This window comes from Balaenoptera ricei, chromosome 19 (assembly GCF_028023285.1).
Source record: "Balaenoptera ricei isolate mBalRic1 chromosome 19, mBalRic1.hap2, whole genome shotgun sequence".
NCBI classification, from domain to species: Eukaryota; Metazoa; Chordata; class Mammalia; order Artiodactyla; family Balaenopteridae; genus Balaenoptera; species Balaenoptera ricei.
Window position 1 is genome coordinate 5,847,314 of NC_082657.1, and position 18,361 is coordinate 5,865,674.

General features: G+C 52.9%; 2 protein-coding genes across 2 annotated transcripts; one reads left to right on the forward strand and one right to left on the reverse strand.

The window, feature by feature from the left end:
- Positions 1 to 664: 664 nt before the first annotated feature.
- Positions 665 to 5,926, reverse strand: LOC132354215 (cytoplasmic tRNA 2-thiolation protein 1-like). The gene is given in 4 exon segments (XM_059905948.1): positions 665 to 2,004; positions 2,007 to 2,503; positions 3,949 to 4,493; positions 5,869 to 5,926. Coding segments are annotated over 3 exon segments (1,050 nt in total). The 5' UTR covers positions 4,457 to 4,493; positions 5,869 to 5,926; the 3' UTR covers positions 665 to 1,959.
- Positions 5,927 to 12,783: 6,857 nt separating this feature from the next.
- LOC132353931 (beta-1,4-galactosyltransferase 3-like) lies at positions 12,784 to 18,167 on the forward strand. The gene is made up of 6 exons (XM_059905435.1): positions 12,784 to 12,844; positions 15,168 to 15,406; positions 16,744 to 16,931; positions 17,487 to 17,609; positions 17,820 to 17,921; positions 18,014 to 18,167. Exons 1-6 carry the CDS (start codon positions 12,784 to 12,786, stop codon positions 18,165 to 18,167), a joined length of 867 nt encoding a protein of 288 aa, XP_059761418.1.
- The last annotated feature ends 194 nt before the right edge of the window (positions 18,168 to 18,361 follow it).

The following is an 18,361-nucleotide window of genomic DNA, read 5'->3' on the forward strand; positions in this document are numbered from 1 at the left end:
GCTGCAAGGGAGGATCAAGGACCTTGGGCCTTTTCCATCTCTTTGAGGACCTCCACCTATGACTGCTCTGTGAGCAACAGAGGTGCCAGGATGGGGGCAAGCAGGACACTGGGAGATGGCATGAGGTTCATCCTAGTGTCATACTTTCCTGGGCTCTGGTTCTCTCCGTCCCTCCCCAGTGTTGACCCAGACACCTGACATCTATATCCTGGGGACCCTGGAATCTGGGCACAAGGGAATCCTGAGGGGGTAGGGCACCCAACAACTGGCAAGGGGTGTCTCTGAGTCACCCTCCCCCCAACACACATCTTATGGTCGTGAAGATGCAGAAGCTCTGCATCCTTGCACCTTCTCCACCGCAAGATGCTCAGGTGGATTCAGATCCACTTCATGGCGGCTGGTTCTGGGAAGGAGACATCCTCACCTAGATGGGAGGAATCAGGGAGGCTTCTGGGAGGTCCCTGGAGGATGTGAGCCAGAAAATGGGCAAGGAGGGCACTCCTGACAAGGGACCAGCCCAGCAACGCTCGGAGGTGGGACTGAGGACACCAGGTCTCCCCAGGGGTCAGGCAGGAAGTTTCTGAGCCTCACACCTGTCTGGACTGGCAGGAAAGCAACCCTGCAACCCAGAGCCCCCTGGTGGCCAAACTTTAATACGAACAACCAAGTCGGACACCATTTATTGAACGCTTTATCAAATACTCACAACAGTGCTCTTTGCTAGGAGGCTTTGATTCCATTTTCAGTGGAGGAAATAGAAGACCAGAGAGGTTAAGTCACTGACCCAGGCTCACCCAGCTTTGCCTCTAGAATCTTGAGGTCTGGGGAGCTCACCCAGCGGCTCCCCACCCATCACACAGAGATTGGGGGTAAGGACTAAATCCACTGTCTTGAGGAGCCCCAGGCAGACCTGGGTGAAAGCCCCTAGTTGGGGCTCCAGCAAGGTGACCTCAGGCTAGTTGGCCTCAGGTTGTAACAGGGAAGAGTCAAATCTGACAACATGTTGGATCTGTTTCTTTTACTTTAACCTTTGCTTTCCGCTGCTTTTGTTCACTAAAAGGATACTATCTATACATAATGGCCTGCCTCGGGGAACCCTGCCCCTCTGCCTGAAGGTTAAACCAAAGTGCCTTTGTTCAGGGAAACATCCGGACCCTGTCCACCTGTGGATGGATACAAGAAAGAAGAAATTAACACATCCCCTCCCCGAGGCTGGCTATTCCAGGTGATATTTACAAAATTTATGGCCTTTTCACTTTACTTCCTCATCTCCTCGCCCTCTCTGTGCAGTAAAAGAAACTGGCAACCAAACCCCATAAGATGCTTATTTTGAGACTTCAGTCCGCCATCTTCTTGGTCTGCCGGCTTTCCGAATAAAGTCGTTTCCTTGCCTCAACACTTCCTCTCCGATTTATTGGCCTGTGGTGCAGGAAGCAGAGCGAGCTTGGACTCAGTAACAAGGCTACAGCCAATGAAATCATGCTGGGGATAAAATGAGACGACCCAGCGCCCGCCCTGTGTACAGCGCTCACACAGAAGCATCACGATTGCTGTAACTGACGTGCCCATCAAGTTACATGGTTTTGCTTATCCTACTACAGGCAAACATGAAACCTCAGGCACACAGTAGGCGCTCAAGAAGGGTTAGGACTATCTGAGCACGCCCAGAACCCCACAGAGGTACAGGCAATCAGCCTCCTAATTCCCACTCGCTCAGGAATGTAAAGTTGTTTAGTTCTCTCCTCTCTGAGGCCCAGGAGTCCCCCAGACACCCAGGAGACCTCCGCAGCCCCAGGAGCCCAGAGCCCCAGCTTCTGCAGGATCACAGGTAAGGGGTTCCGACCCCTTCCCAACCTCACACGGAAGCCCGGCCTAAGGTAACTCGGGTTCCTTCACAGTGTCATTTACAGGCGGCCCCGCACTCCCACGTCGTCGGATCCCAGCGGAGAACCGGAGTCTCTAGAAGCCGGGGATGGGCTCCGAAGCCGGGGGTCCGGACGGCTGCGGCTCCCGCGGCGACCCGGCGGCCCCTCCTCGTCCAGCCCCCGGCGGCCCTTGCCGATGGCCAGGCGGGGCCGGCCGCGGTTCAGGCCGTCCAGGAGGGCGCAGGCCTGGCAGAGCGCGCGGCTGGCCAGCGCCCCGCAGCGGGAGCAGGCGCCGGGCGGCGGGGGCCGCGCGGCCGGGGCCAGCGCCAGGCGCTCGGCCGAGTGCACGAGGTCCAGCACCGCCGACGGCCGCGCCGCCTCCAGCAGCTTGAGCAGCTCGCGCGCGTGGCCGCGGAAGGCCTCGGGCGCGTACACGCACTCCTCGGAGAAGTAGTCCAGGCGGCGGAAGTGCGCGTACAGCACCACCTCCTTCTGCGAGGCCAGCTGCAGCGGGCGGCAGCGCGGCAGGGCGCCCCCCTCGCCCGGAGAGCCCAGGCCCCCGCCCCGCGCCAGCCGGCCCGCGTCGCCCCGCAGGAAGTTCATGAGCACCGTCTCCGCCATGTCGTCGGCGTTGTGTCCTGGGGGAGAGACGCGAGCCGGTGAAGAGGGGGCGCGGGGGCCGGCGGGTCCGCGGGAGGAGACCCCGCGGTACCGCGGGGCGGCCGGGGGGAGGCTGCGGGTGGACCCCGCGAGAAAGGAGAGGGGAACACACCAGGCTCCCGTGGAGCAACTTGGGGTGCCCTCATTTGCCCCCCTCGTATTGCAAACCAGGCTCTGTGCTCGGTGCCCTTTCAGGTAGTGAGTAAAACTGCTTTACGCTACAGATGTAATTTCAGTCTTAGTGAAAAGTGTACTTCAGACTGCACAGACATCAAAATGGCATTTGATGGAGATGCTCAAGTGGGCTGTTGACACAAGTGCCTCTGGGAATGCAGATTATGGTGTTTAGAAGGACCAGGGAGAAAGTAAGTGCATATTTACAGAACAGTCACCATAAATTTGAAGCTAAATCTCTACTTATTCTGCAACTTGTCATCTTATACTTGAGTCTGTAATAAAACACTGGTCTTAGGGCTTCTCAAGTCGGCCATACTTTTCCTCCTCAGGGTCTTTGCATAAGCTGTTTCCTCTGCTCAGAACCTCTCCCCACCCCCTTTTCGTTCTTCACCTAGTTACCCACTCGGCTTCAGGTCTCCGCTCACTCAGGAAACGCTTCCTTAATCCCCACGTTTCTCCCTTCACTAGGTCCTCCTGTGTCATTTTCCTTAGTGGCACAGGAAATAATTATAATCAGGTTATAATTACGTATGTGAGAAACGGACAGGAGCAGAGACTGTCTTGTGCATCATCATAACGGCAAACATTTATATGTTTACTGTTTCTCAGTGTCTTGTCTAAGTGCTTCATACGTAATTCCCATAATTCATCTAATTCCCAGTAACTCTAGGACCTAGATAGTATTAATATCCCCATTATATAAAAGAGGAAACCAAGGTTGGGTAGTTTGTTCTAGGCTATATAGCTTGCATCTGGCACACAATAAATGGTCAACAATTATTTGTTTAAGTAATGATTGGTACAGAGAAGGTGTTATCAAAGAGAAGCGAATAGAGAAAAGGACACAGTTGCGTTCATACTATAGATGGCTTCTCATGGGAGATGCCCCTTCATACCCCTCCTTTTGTGACAAGGGACACAAAGAATGTCATTAATAAAGTGCAGAGAACCACAGCCCTAGCCCCTAGAGAGTACCCTATCACCCCTCTATTTGCCAGTGTGTGTGTACAAAGATGATGGCAGTGACTCAAAAGCTTACCATGCCCATCCTAAGGACACGCACATACTATGAACCTTAAGTGTGCATGCACAGCTCCTCCTCCCTGTTTAGGCTCCAATTAGGATATGCGCAGTCTCCATTACCACCTCTGGGGCACGCGCCTCAGTGGCCTTACAGTGTCCGCCCATCGTCCGCGCATGCGCCCGTTCCTCCCACCGCGCCCCTCTGTGCCGCGCCTGCGCTCACCCGTCACGACGTGCGTGGCTCCCACGCGGCGCGCCCCTTCCTCTAGCGCCCGGCGGCGCAGCACCCCGCAGAAGGTGCAACAGGAGCGGCTGCGGCCGGAGCCGGCCGTGCTGCGGGCCACGGCGTCCATCGTCCAGCCCCCGAAGAGCTCTGCGTAGGCCACGACGGTGAGCGGGAGCTCCCAGCGCGCTGCCTGCCGCCGCACGGCCGCCAGCGCCGCGTCCCGGTAGCCGCCGATGCCCTCGTCCACGGCCACGAGGTGCAGCGAGATGGCGAGGCGCGGGGCCAGCTCGCGCAGCACGTGCGCCAGCACAGTGGAGTCCTTGCCGCCCGAGGCGCCCACGGCCACCACGGCGCCGGGCGGCAGCAGGCGGCCCGCCACCACCGTGTGCAGCACCTCGGCCTCGAAGGCGGCGCAGAAGCAGGTGCCGCACAGCGCCTGGCCCGAGCGCGGTCGGCGGAGGGCGGCTCGCGCCTTGCGGCAGGAGGCGCACTGCGGGGCGGGCATCGCGGGCTCCTGGCGAGGCGGGAGGGGTCGGCTTCTCCTGGATGGGTGGAGAGGGGAGGCGGGTTACACGTGGATTCCGGATTGCGGGGTCGTTGCCTCCTGGCGGGCTGCCTAGATAGTGCTCAGAGTAAACCCATTGTCTGGAACACTTTTCCCCCAGCACTGTGCAGGCCTGGCACCTTCAAGTCTCAGCTTAAGCTTTCATTCATTCGTTCAACAAATATCCAGTCAGTGCCTCCAAAGTGCCCAACTGGTTAGGCACTGGGGACACAGCAGGAAGCAAAACAGGAAAGGTTGCAGGCACTAAGTTCTAGTGGAGGAGCCGACCCGAAATACTTTTCAGATATAAACAGTAATATGAGGGAACTATCCTCTGAGCTGAGGCCAGAAGGAAGAGAAGGAGTTAGGCATTAGATCAAGGTGGTAAGAATTTTCCGGATAGAGTTAATACCAAATGCAAAGGACCTGAAAGGGCAGGTCCTGTCTGTTCTCTTGGCTGGAAGGTGTGTTGGTGGTTCAAGACTGGAGAGGGTCGGGGGCTTGGAGGTTGGCAGGGTGAGGAGCTTGGACTTTATTCTGAGTGAAATAGGAACCGCTGGATGGTTTTAAGCTGGGTAGTCACAGGATCTAATTTCTATTTTAACAGGATTCCTTGGGCTGCGTGTGAATAGAGGGGTGGAGAGTGGCAAGGACAGACATGGGCAGACCAGTAGGGAGGCTCCTGCAGTGATCCAGGTAAGCAGCAGTGGTAGCTCGGAGCAGAGTGGGGACAGTGGAATTGGAGAGAAGTGGTCAGATTCTGGATCGCTTCCGGAGACAGAGTAGATGGGACTCTGCCAAGTTTTGGGGGACGGCAGTGGATGAAACAGGACTCACGGCAACTCCAACTTTTGTTTTGACTTGAGCACTTGTAAGGGTAGCGGGACCATTTAGTAAAGAAGTGGTGGGGGTTAGGGAAGAATGGGGAAATATCGTAAGAGGAGTAAGTTTAGGGCAAAGAATCTGTAATTTCTTTTGGGCATGGTAAGATTTGAGGTCCTTTGCTCTGGAAGTCTTTCCAGAACTCTTGGGCTGGGTCTGGCGCCTCCTCTGGGCTTCCACGGCCGTCTGACCCTCACCGAAGGCCAGCCCTGACCACTCTAAGGTTGTAATCGGGACAGAAGAGGGTGCGCTCGCACCGCACCCAGCTTGGGCGGTGGGAACAAGGAGTGAGACCCGGCCGGCAGAGTACAAAGCGGGTCAGCAAGGACACCAGCGGTTTAGGGCACTCCCGCGTGGAGGGCCGCCGGGAGACCGGCTTTGGGGGGGATCACGGAGGGGAATGCGTGGGAGAAAAATATGGAGACCGTTAATTTCTCCACTGCAGCGCGACCAAGGGCCGAGATCGACCCGCCGAGGCAGGAGGAACTCACCTGAGTAGAACCCGCGCCGGACGGTCCAGGCTCAAGAGAAAACGCGGAAGCAGGTAAAATAACTACGACTCCCAGAAGGCTTTGGGTCAACCCGCGAATGACTCCCAGGTGCCCGTGCGGCGGTTCGGCCTGGAGCGCTTACGGCTCTCAGACAAGCTGGGCCTACAACTCCCGGCGATCCTCGCGGCGGTGTCTTTCGCTCCCGCCTACGGCTCCCAGAGTGGTCCATGCCAGTGCGGTTCGATTTCCGAGTGCGCCTGCGCAGGAGCTGGTGAGGTGTGTGATTTGGGTGATGCCCTGCGTTGCGCGGTGTGGTTTATTTCAAAGATGGATGTTTTTCAGATTCTCTGCTCTTGTGGGAGCATGGTAGAGTTTGTGGTGGGGGTGGAGAGGCGTCAGGGCGGGATACGAAGGGGATAGGGGTGCGAAAGGGAGAGGTAGAGAGGGCGGTGGACCGATTCCAAGGATCGGGATACAGTTTGGGTTCTTGCGCGCGCCCCCACTGACGGGAGAGCGGGTGTGCACCCTGGCTGAGGACCGCCGCCGTGCGGGCTGGGGGCGTTATGCTTGCGCGGAGCCGAAAGGTAGTGGTTTGCGGTTCTCTACGCGGGTTCGGGGCATAAACGCGGTGAGCAGATATGCGCGCACCTGGGTCAGGGGCCAGTGCTCACGCCTCCTGCCTGGTGGAGTTGAAGGCAGAGGTCGGGATGGAGGGCAGGTGAGACCCGGAAGACGGAGGGTTCCCCGGGGAACAAGTCCTCCCAAACCAAAAAACGGAGCACCTTCCCAAGAGTCAACCGGAGCCCTGATCCCCAGGTCCAAGCTTTCAGCCCCCTAATTGCCGCCTCTCCTGCATGTTATATTCTGAGATCCTTTTGTCTCTACTCCTATGAAGCCTTTGAGAGGGTAGTGATGGGGGACATTTGGGAGTCTGAACCTATTTGTTGAAGCTTGGTCATCGGGTTCATTCATTTGTTAATCATTTCCTGAGGCTTTCTGTGTGCCAGGTCCTATTCTCTGGGACACAGGTGTACCAGGCCTGGTTGGGGAGATAAGGATGGCACAGCTTGATGTGGAGGTTCCAGATGTCAGGGGCTGCAGGAGCCCAGAGATAACAGGTGCTGCTAACCAGGGCATGGGGGGTGGGGGGCACTTAATAAGGAGTAAGCATGTGCCAGACACCGGTGCTCTGCACTTCCCTTGCACCATCTCAAGTTCCTCGTGTGTAAAATGGGGGTGATGATCATAGTACCTGCCTCACAGAGTGTGTGTGAAAATAAATGAGTTAACAGCAAAGTGTTTATTGACCAAACCATAAACTTTTATAATTTGCGTGTCATTTAAGTCTCATAACCAGGCATGGCTGCCTTTTCTGGGGGGCTAGGCCTAAGTTTTCTTTTAAAGCAAGCCGTGAGTTGGGAATTTCAAAATTTCAGGCAACCTACAGATAATCTAAGGCAGTTCTCAGTTGGGTGTCAGTTTATCCCCAAGAGAACATTTGGCAATGTGTGGAGACATTTTTGGTTGCCGCGACTGGGGTGCGAGGGGAAGGGTGTGACTGGTGTCAGGCAGGCAGCGGCCAGGGATGCTGGTAAACATACTCTGCACAGGATAGCCTCCCACAGCGAAGAATCACCCGGGCCCCGAATAACAGTAGTGCCGAGGCTGAGGGGCCCTGGCTTAAGTGGTATTCTGCTGTGCCTGGTTTTCTACTCCCAAATTAGTATACATTCAGGTGTTGCTGTGTTTTAGCCCCTCGCTATGAAAGTTTCTTTAAGTATTTAAGCGGATCTCCACACCCCTCACATATTGAGTGAGAAGTTAGTTAAAAAAAAAAAAAAAAAAAAAGTTCGTCTTAAACTGGGCTTCAGTGAAAAAAAAGAGGATGTGAAAGCCAGCCTGCCCGCGTGACTCCTGTGCCACTTGCTTAGTTGTGTGACCTTGAGTAGGTGTCTTAACCTTTCTGGGCTTCCTCTGTTCAGGGGATAATAAGAGCAGCTGTTGGAGGAACTAGATGATTTCATACGTGTAAAGCATTCAGGACAGGGCTTGGTGCTTAGGAAGAGCTGTGAAAAAAGTGCAGGGTAGTGTTCTGGTTCCTTATGTCACTCCCCTGGGGCAGCAGTGGTAACACGTTAGCTTAGTTTCTAAGGGGAAAGACTGAGTTGGTGTCCGGGGCTTCTGGAGAGGGCGGATTACTGTCTGCAGCTGCTTGTCGATTACAGGGTAAAGATTGAGTCCCTCAGCCTGGTGTGTGTGACCTGGCCCCTGATGACTTTCCAGCCTCATCTCTCACCCTTGCACCTCGGGCAGGTCCCCACCTTTGCTGGAGAAATAACTTTTTCTGCCGGGTGTTTGCACACGCTCTCTCCCCTTCCCGAAGACCTTCCGTCCCTCGCTCCTCCTCCCCCGCCACACTGACTCCTCTTCCTCCTCCAGGTAGCCACTTGGATGTACTTCCCCCAGGAAGTGCACAGGATCCCTTCTCCCCCGCCTTGGATTAAAAAGCCACCTCTGGGCTCCCACGCCCCTGGTCCCTTACTTTGTCAGAGGCCCTGTCACCTTGGGCTGTGGCTGTCTCTGTTTCAGCATCTCTTTGGGTTGGCTGCTTGTTCTTTTTTTTTTTTTAAATTTATTAATTTATTTATTTTTGGCTGCGTTGGGTCTTCGTTGCTGTGCGCGGGCTTTCTCTAATTGCTGCGAGCGGGGGCTACTCTTCGTTGCGGTGCGCGGGCTTCTCATTGCGGTGGCTTCTCTTGCTGCGGAGCACGGGCTCTAGGCGCGCGGGCTTCAGTAGTTGTGGCTCGTGGGCTCTAGAGCGCAGGCTCAGTAGTTGTGGCACATGGGCTTAGTTGCTCCACGGCATGTGGGGTCTTGCCGGACCAGGACTCAAACCCATGTCCCCTGCGTTGGCAGGCGGATTCTTAACCACTGCGCCACCAGGGAAGTCGCGGGTCGGGTGCTTGTTGAGAGAGGGGTTTGGTTGGATTTGCATCTGGGTCCCTAGCATCACTGGGCGGAAGGCCTGGAACAGAGCAGGCCAGGTACTCAGGGCCCTTCCTGAGCTGCTCCTAGTCTCCCTTTCCTTCTTGTGTCCTCCTTTATCTGCGTCCCCGTGAGCACTGAGCTTGGGCAGGAGGCTGCTGCCGTGGGATGTGGTGGCTGAGGATGGAGGTTCAGATCCTCGGATGACCAATCTAGTTGTGTAAATGTGGACAAGTTACGTTTCCTCGCCTGTAAGGTAGAGATGAAATAGTCCAGCCCTCATAGGAGTAGAGCAGTGGTTCTCAACCTGGATGATTTTTGATCCCAGGGGACATTTGGCCGACATTTTTGGTCGTCACAACTGGGTTGAGGGGGACTGGCGTGCAGTAGGTAGAGGCCAGCAATGTTACTAAATCTCCAATGCACAGGACAGCCTCCCCAGCAAAGAGCTAACCTGCCCAGAACGTCAGTAGTGCTGAGGTTGGGAAGAGGTACATGCTGAGTGCTTAGAACAGTGTTTGGGCCACAGTAAGCACTCCGCAGATATTAGCTACCATTACTGTCACTACTTAACTACACCAAGCTCTCTGTCGCCTCCATCTCTCTGCCCAGAATGCCCTTCGCCCACGTTGAATGGGGCTTGAATGCCTACTCATCCTTCAGGACCTAACCAGATATTACCTCTTTGGGGAAGCCTTCCCTGACCTCTACCACCCTTGTCCCCCTAGGACACACCCTCAGTTAAGCAGGGACTCCTTGGAGTCACACACATGAGCCCGGACTCAAATTCATGCTCTTTTCTCACACCTGAGTGACTTTGAGCCTCAGTATCCTTTTCTATGAAATCAAAGGGTGGCTTTGAGGATGAAATGGACCAGCACCAGGGAAGTGTTTGATTCATGTTAGGACTCCCACTGTGGAATGTATAGTCATTAAAACCTAAAAGCTTACTGTTGGTTTAGGTTGAGGGAAATCGTTAAGAAATATATTTTGCTGTAGAAAAAAATAAGAACAAGCAGAATTTTCTCTAGCACCAAGAGAGTTAAGAAGAAAAAAGATGTTATATGCTATGTACACGAGATCCGCATGTAATGAATAGGCTCAGAAAGTGAAAGTAAAAGGGTGGGAAAAGATATACCAGGAAAAGAACTCAAAGAAATCTTTTAGCCACATTAACCACCAACCAAAACAGATTTTGAGTCAGAAAGCACTGTCAGTGATAAAATGTCATCACAAATGAAAAAGGAACAACCGGGATGATGAAACGGTTCTAAACTGGGATGCACATAACAGCATAGTCCCAGAAGAAATAAAACTAAAGTTAACAGGACGACAGGAAGAAATTGACACATTCCAGAAGCACTGTGACATTTTATTACGTCTCTCAGTAATTAACCAAGTAGACGACAAACAGTAAAGCTCTGGAAAATTTGAACAAGACCACTAACCAGCTTGAACTCATGGACAGAAATGGAACCCAGTGATGTGAGCATATAGGTTTTTGCCAGGCACACAGGAACTATGTACAGACGTCTGAGGTGTGGCTGTTCAGAATGGTACCCATTGGCCACGTGTGGCTAATGAGTATTTGAACTGTGGATAATCTGAATTGAGCTGTGCTGAAAATGTAAATACATACCAGATGAGAAGACTTTATGTGAAAAAAAAATGTGGAATATCTCACTAAAATGTTTTATCTTGATTACGTGTTGAAATGGTAATATTTTTTATACATTGGGTTAAGTGTAATGTTAAAAATTGATTGTACTTGTTTATTTTTACTCTATAAATGTGGCTAGTAGGAAATTTTAAATTACATCTGTGACCTGTATTATGTTGGATAGCCCTGTTCTGGACTACACGTTAAGTCTTAGCAAATAGCAAAGTCACTCTGCTCTACTCCCCAAGACAAGGGACCTTAACCAGGAAGTTTAATATGTGTACTTACGATCCAGTAAATGAATTTTCCCGTTAGCCTCTGTTTTACGATTTAGGAAATGGCTAAGACAATTTTTCATAAGTCTTTTTTTAAAAAAATAAATTTATTTATTTTTATTTTTGGCTGTGTTGGGTCTTCGTCTCTGTGCAAGGGCTTTCTCTAGTTGCGGAGAGCAGGGGCCACTCTTCATTGCGGTGCGCGGGCCTCTCACTATCGCGGCCTCTCTTGTTGCGGAGCACAGGCTCCAGACGCGCAGGCTCAGTAGTTGTGGCTCACGGGCTCCAGACGCACAGGCTCAGTAGTTGTGGCTCACGGGCCTAGTCACTCCGCGGCATGTGGGATCTTCCCAGACCAGGGCTCGAACCCGTGTCCCCTGCATTGGCAGGCAGATTCTCAACCACTGCGCCACCAGGGAAGCCCTTAAATTTTTTTTTAATTGAAGTATAGTTGATTTACAGTGTTGTGTCAATCTCTGCTGCACAGCAAAGTGACTCAGTTATACACATATAGACATTCTCTTTTTATATATATATATTTTTCCATTATGGTTTATCATAGGATATTAAATATAGTTTCCTGTGCTATACAGTAGGACCTTGTTGTTTATGCATCCTATATACGATAGTTTATATCTGCTAATACCATATGCTATCACTTAAATGTGGAATCTAAAATGTGACACAAATAAACCTATCTACAAAGCAGAAACAGACTCACAGACATACTGAGGACTAGGAGTTTGGGATTAGTAAATTCTTTTTTTTTTAATCATTGTTTATAATTAAACTTTCATCATCAAGAGCCCCAAATACAGTAGCACTGTGTAGCACTAAATCATAATCCCTATGGATACAATAGAGATTAATTATAAAACCAGGAGTAAGAAAACAATCATGTGAAATCTACATAACTCTCAGGCTCTAAAAGTGCCTCTTATGTATCCTGTGGAATCCGAGGGGTCATTTTTACTGGGTTTTCCAAGAGACAGACCACACTTTCAATAGCAGCAGGCTTTCCCATCCCAGCATGAGGAGGAGAACATCTGGGAACGTGAGTCTGGCTGTCTGAACTCTGTAACCAACATGACGTGTAACTAACACACTTGCTCTGTTGGTGGCTTCCCGGAAACCACTGATGCATCCAACTCCTGCATGAAGAATCATGCTCCTGAGAGGACATGCCCCACCTGAGACTCTTCGCTCCTCCAAGCTCACTGACCCCCTGCCTCGGAACGGGAAATGTCACCATCGAGGCTTTGTTGGCACCTCCTGTTCACAGAGCAGCTGGACACTGGCCCGTGTGGCATGATTCAGGCGTGGGCCACACCCGCAGCATTCCCAGCTGGGACATAGGGATTGTTATGAGCCCTGCTCTTTTCATCCCAGCAAACACGTCCATAAGTTGCTGCTGGGCCAACTCTACCAGGGTGTTTCAAAGACTGGTCTTGGTCCCTGAAGGACAGCACCAAATCCGGCTGAAGTTCCTGAGTTGTTTTTGACTATTGATTACCTTCTGTGTGTGAGCAGGGTGCATTTCCACCATACATGTGGGGTCTAGTTCTTCTCGTTTTGCCTAAAGGACGGGTGTCTAATTCTAGATGTGCCACTCAAAAGCCTGGATGGTATTCTCTGAAACAGCGCTTCTTTGAAAGCTGCCTTTCCAGCTGAAAGGCTGGGAGAAATTCTACCTTATGCCTATCCCACAACAGAATCTGCTACCGAGATTGGATTCTTATTTCCTTAATGCTCTTGTTTCCTTAAGTTGGAGGATTGTCTATCCCTGATCACATTCTGTCTTGCCCCACATTTGAGACTTGGTCCTGAGCCTGCTTCTGTAACGAGATCGTTTTCTAGTTCGTCTAAAAGTATACTCGCCAGTTCAGTGACAAGGACATCAGCCTGTATGTAACTTTTCTGTGCCTTTCGATTAGCTCATTGATGCATCTATTCATATTCTTCACCTTTGGCTTCAGAATGATCACGGGGACCGGCATGGACCAACGCAAATCCTACCCGTTTCTGTTCACGGGACCCATTTGCTTCCAGCTGAAAGGTGTCCCCTGGGATGAACCTGGGGAGCAGAACTTCTGATCCCATTTCATTCTCTACCATCTTTCCGCAAGATCCCCACTTTCCACTTCTCTCCAAGTGTAAGTTCAAAACAGGATTCGTCATCCATCAGCTGGGAGCCCTTAAAACACAGAAAGGAAAGGGGAAAAAAAACCCAGGATTTGTTCTTCATGCTACAGCCAGAGGGAAGCCTTCAGGGTCCATGAATCAGTCCCTGTCATCAGTGAGTCTTTGGAAGAGCAGGAAATGAGAACACTCCCCATTCCTCCTTAGGGACCAGTGCTGACAGCGACCCAGGTCTCAAGGCCAAGAAGTTTCTTTGGGGAAAGAGAGAGAGGTGGGGGGTGGGGGAGAGGGAGGAAGAAGGGGAGCGGAGGGAGGGAGGGAGGGAGGAACAAAGAGACCAAGGCATTCCTCCCCGCTGGGTCACCCTACATTGCTGAAGAACATACCACATTGCCTGTAGAGCAGTTTTGCAACCTCAGTACTTGATATCCTTGGTTTTACGGGGTGTGGGTGGGGCCATCTTGTAAACCGTAAGATATTCAGGGGCATTCCTGGCCTCTACTAGCCCACCAGATGCCAGCAGCACCCCCCCACACCATTTGTGACAATCAAAAATGTCTCTAGACATTGTCAGATGTCCTCTGGGTGGGGACAGAAACTTCCCCAGTTGTGAACCCTCGCTCCAGAGCGATCTTTTATATATGTGAACCAGATCACACCTCTCTCCTGCTCCCTCACCGTGACCTGGAAGAGCCTTTCTTTTTTCTTTTCTTAAAAATTAAATTTAATTAATTAATTTTTTTGGCCGCGTTGGGTCTTCGTTGCTGTGCGTGAGCTTTCTCTAGTTGTGGCAGGCGGGGACTACTCTTCATTGCGGTGCACAGGCTTCTCATTGTGGTGGCTTCTTTTGTTGTGGAGCACAGGCTCTAGGCACGTGGGCTTCAGTAGTTGTGGCACGCGGGCTCAGTAGTTGTGGCACACAGGCTCTAGGTGCACAGACTTCAGTAGTTGTGGCGTGTGGGCTCAGTAGTTGTGGCTCACGGGCTCCAGAGCATAGGTTCAGTAGTTGTGGCATATGGGCTTAGTTGCTCCACAGCATGTGGGATCTTCCCGGACCAGGGCTCGAACCCGTGTCCCCTGCATTGGCAGACAGATTCTTAAGCACTGCGCCAACAGGGAAGACCACGGAAGAGACTTTCTGATCTAGCTTCAGTCCCCTGCCACTCTGATCTCTTATCTACCACTCTTTCCGTATTCTCCCCCTTCCTGCCTCAGGGCCTTTACACTTGCTGTTCCCTCTGCCAGAGACACTTCCCATGGCCGCCTCTGCCCCGTCTTCCAGGGCTCAGTTAAATGTTGCCTTGCCAGCCACCAGGGCTGAGATAAGGGCATGTTGGATAAGCGATATCGTTTTGGCCATCTTGGGAAAAAAATATGGTCTGCTGCTGAAAGAAGAGGCACAGCTGGGGGCGAGTGAGTGGACGGTGAAGCCCTCAGTGAGAGCAGGAACTGAGAAGGAGGCTGGTCTGAGACGTAGGGAGAGTGGGTGGCCTGAGAACCGCCCAGGAGGAGACATTTGGGAGGCAGGTTGGGGTTGGAGCTCAGGAGACAGATTGAGGACCATCAGGGCCCAAAGGAAGAAAAGCAACAGGAGGTGATGAGCTTGCTGAGGGAGGGACAAGAGAAGCATGGGAGCCAGGGGAGAGATGAGGGGAGGAACACAGAAGGAGGTACGGAGAGGTGAAGGGAAACCCAGGAGGGCAGGACATTTTTGAGCCAACTGGGCCCAGCTCAGAGCCCTTCGGACTGGTATGTTAGTTTGCTAGGGCTGGCATAACAAAGTACCACAAACTGGGTGGCTTAAAACAGCAGAAATTTATTCCCTCACAGTTCTGGAGGCCAAAAGTCTGAAATCAAGGTGTTGTCAAGGGTCGGTTCCTTCTGGAAGCTCTGAGAGACACCATCCTGTGCCTCTGTCCTAGCTTCTGGTGGTTGCTGGCAGTCCTGGGCTTGGAGGAGCATCACTTTAACTTCTGCCTCTGTGGCCACTTAACCTTCTGCCTGGTTCTGTGCACGGCCTTCTTATAAGAACCCCAGTCATTGGATTTAGGGCCCACCGTCAACCAGTATGACCGCACTTCAACCAATTATATCCGCAAAGCCCTTATTTTCAAATAAGGTCACATACTGGAGTTCCCGGTGGATATGAATTTGTGGGGGGCGTGATTTAACCCAATACAACTGGGTGGTGGGGTTTCTGGGGTGGGTCCCTGACCATCCCTGGCCTCTGCCTCTCTCAGGTGGGCCCTTGAAGGTGATGATCCCAGACAACCTGACGATGGCACAGGTGGTGGAAAAGAACGCCCTGGTGGAGCTGGGAGGCCAGTACTGGCCACCTGACTGCTGGACACAGCACCACACGGCGGTAGTGGTGCCCTACGGGCAAGCCCAGCACCTGCAGCACCTGCTCCTGCACCTGCACCTGCACCCCTTCCTGCAGCACCAGCCACTGCACTATGCCATCTATGTGGTGAACCAGGTGCGGCAGGAATGGGGAGGGGCAGGGGCAAGAGGGCAGAGGGGTCTGAGCCTGGCCTTGGAGCGTCAGGGCTGGAGTTGTCAGTCTCTGAGCTGAGAGCGTCTGGGCCAGAGAGTATCCAGGGGGCAGGATTGATGAGTCAAGAAGAACTTGCACTGGGGGAAACCAGAACCAAAGGCTATAGGTTTGGTCTAGACTGGCTGAGTCTGGGATCAGCTTGAATAGCTGTCTGAGGGAAGGGCTCAATCCCAGTGAATCTGGGTCTCTCTGAGACCAGGGCTGGTCAGATTGGGCAGTTAACCTAAGGGGTAAATTAAAGCACTGGGTTTGGGGTCTGTTAGATGCCTGTTTGAATCTTGGCCTTGTTCATTATTACCTGTGTGATCTGAGGTTGGGACCGATCATCCACCTATCCATCCATCGATCCATTTATCCATCCATTCATTCAGCACACTGTTACTCAGTATAACTATGTATAAACTTGGGGCATTTATGCTCTGTGCCACTGTTTTCTCATTCGTGAGGCAAAGATTCATTGAGTTAATGAGTATAAAGCAGTGAAGCCAATGCCTGGCACATAGTAGGTGCTCAGTAAGTGATAGTGATAATGATGGTGGTGATTATGATGGTGATGGTGGTGTTGATGGTGGTGACTGTGGTAATGATGGTGATCGTTAAGATGCTGCTGATGACAGTGATGATGATGGTGGTGATGATAGTGATGATGGTGGTGATGGTCATGATGATGTTGGTAATAGTGATGATGGAGGTTAGGTGACTGTTGGTGATGTTGAAGATGATGAAGATAGTGATAGTGATGATGGTGGTGATGCTGATGATGAACATCACGGTAATCATAAGTGATGATGGTTATGGTTAGGATGGTGATAAAGAAGATGATGATGAAGAAGGAAGAAGAGGAGGAGGAGAGGCAAACCCTATCCTGGGCATCAGACCTAGTCTTTATCTAGTAGGAGTAGAAATAGAGACACAGGTGGTCCCCAATCACTCCTGACCTCTGCCTCCCTCCGATGGCCTCTGGAAGGTGATGATCCTTGAGAACCTTGAAGATGGCCAAGGAGGGAGAGCTGAGAGGCTAAAGATACTGACTCTGACCAGGATGGGGGTGGGGATCCAAGAAAAGTTTCTCAGGGGAGGTCACCTTTGAACTGCACCTTCCTGGACAAGTCTGGGTTTTCCATCTCCACAGTGGGAATAAGAAGGGGTTCCAGGCAGGAGAATGGCACTTGACAAGGTGAGAGAGGACAGGCCTGGCAGGTGGCGGGGACAGCACTGCCTGCGGTGAGGGCAGCGCCGAGCATCTTCGTCCACCCCAGGTGAACAACACCGCCTTCAACCGGGGCAAGCTTCACAGCATGGGGTTCTGGGAGGCCGTGCAGGAGGAGGGCCGGGACTGTGTCTCCTTCCACGATGTGAACCTCCTCCCCAAGGACGATCGCAACCCCTACATCTGTGACATCTTCCCTGCCCACGTGTCTGTGGCCATTGACAGCTTCAAGTACACGTAGGTGGAGGGAGGGGACCTCCTGTGGGAGACTCTGGGCCAGGCCCCCAGTTCCCTGGGCCTTGCCCCGCCTCTCTGTGTAGTCCAGGCCCTGATCCCTGGTGCTGAGGGTGCAGAGGATGATGGGGCCTGGGGAAAGGCCTTGTAGACGGTGAAGAACCTTCCTCCTGGGTGTGGGTGTCAAATGGGAGTGGGATTGGCTATCAGTGGGGGAATCAGGATGCACTTAGTAAAGCAGTAGGCAGAGAGGTTGCACCAGAGGTCAGAGAAGGAGAAGTTATAAAAGGAGGGACCCTTAATGGGGTCACAAGAATGGCCTGTCAGATGATTCAGGGAGGGGATCTCCCGGGGTCACGTGAGGGGCCATCTCAAGGGTCAGGGGAAGGGCTGCCCCAGAATCAGGCATGGAGACATCCTAGGGGTCAGGGGAGAGGTTCCCATGGGGGTGAGTGGAGAAGGGCTAACCCAGAAGTCAACCTTGTGATCCTGGCCAGGAAAGGGCCAGGGACCGTTCCCTGAAATTCTCTGTGCTTCCAACTCTCCCTGCCTCTGCAGGCTGCCCTACCGGGGCTACCTTGGAGGGGTGTTTGCCCTGCGCCGCCTTCACTACGTCAGGATCCATGGCTTCCCCAACACACACTGGGGCTGGGATCGGGAGGATGATGACGTCACTTCCAGGTAGGGGGCCCTGCTCTAGGGAGCCTAGCACAGGGGGCGGCAGGTCCCTCCATGGTGTGGCGGACACAGGCTGCCCTAGACTGAGAGGGGACACGAGCTATGTCGGATTGCAGGAGACGCAAGCCACTCTGGCCTGAGGGGCCGGGTGTGGCGTGGGGACTCTTATCAGAGGAGACAGGCATCTGGCCTCCCTGCCCTCTCCCCTGTAAGGCTGAAACTCAGTGGGATGCTCCTCTTATGGCCCCATCTGCTCTTTGGCTGCTACCGTATGCTGGAGGGGCAGGACTGCAGCCAAAAGCAGAGCCCCCAGAGGTGAGTCAGGGTTGGGGGCGGGGGTAGCCAGTCCTGGGCCTGTTCCCGAGCCCTCGGCTCACACGGCCTGCCCCTCCTGTCCCTCCTCCTAGTCCTGGCCTTCTGGCCCGGATCCGTCGCAAGTGGCGGCACGATGGCATGAACTCGCTGGGATGCAGGCTGCTCTCCAAGGAGCTGCAGCCCCTCTACACCAGCCTCACTGTGGACATCAGCCTCTCAGCCCCAGGAGCCCTGGTGCCAGGCTGAGGGGTATCTAGAGGCTGGAACAGAATCCCTGAGACCGGGGCTGAAGGGCACCCATCGCACCTGGTTTCATATTAAAGGAGGCTTTATTTTACTTGCTTCTCCTCTCTGCCATCCCTAACCCCCATCCTTTCATTTCCATTCACTTGGTCACACAGGGCCCTACTCAAATTCACCAAGGTCTGGTTCTCTCCACG

Excerpts from the sequence above, each read along its gene's own strand:
- LOC132353931 (XM_059905435.1), top strand. The coding sequence starts at position 12,784 with ATGGACCAACGCAAATCCTACCCGTTTCTGTTCACGGGACCCATTTGC. Across the intron at positions 15,407-16,743 it reads CCATCTATGTGGTGAACCAG|GTGAACAACACCGCCTTCAA; the intron begins GTGCGGCAGGAA and ends CGTCCACCCCAG. Across the intron at positions 17,922-18,013 it reads CAAAAGCAGAGCCCCCAGAG|TCCTGGCCTTCTGGCCCGGA; the intron begins GTGAGTCAGGGT and ends CCCTCCTCCTAG.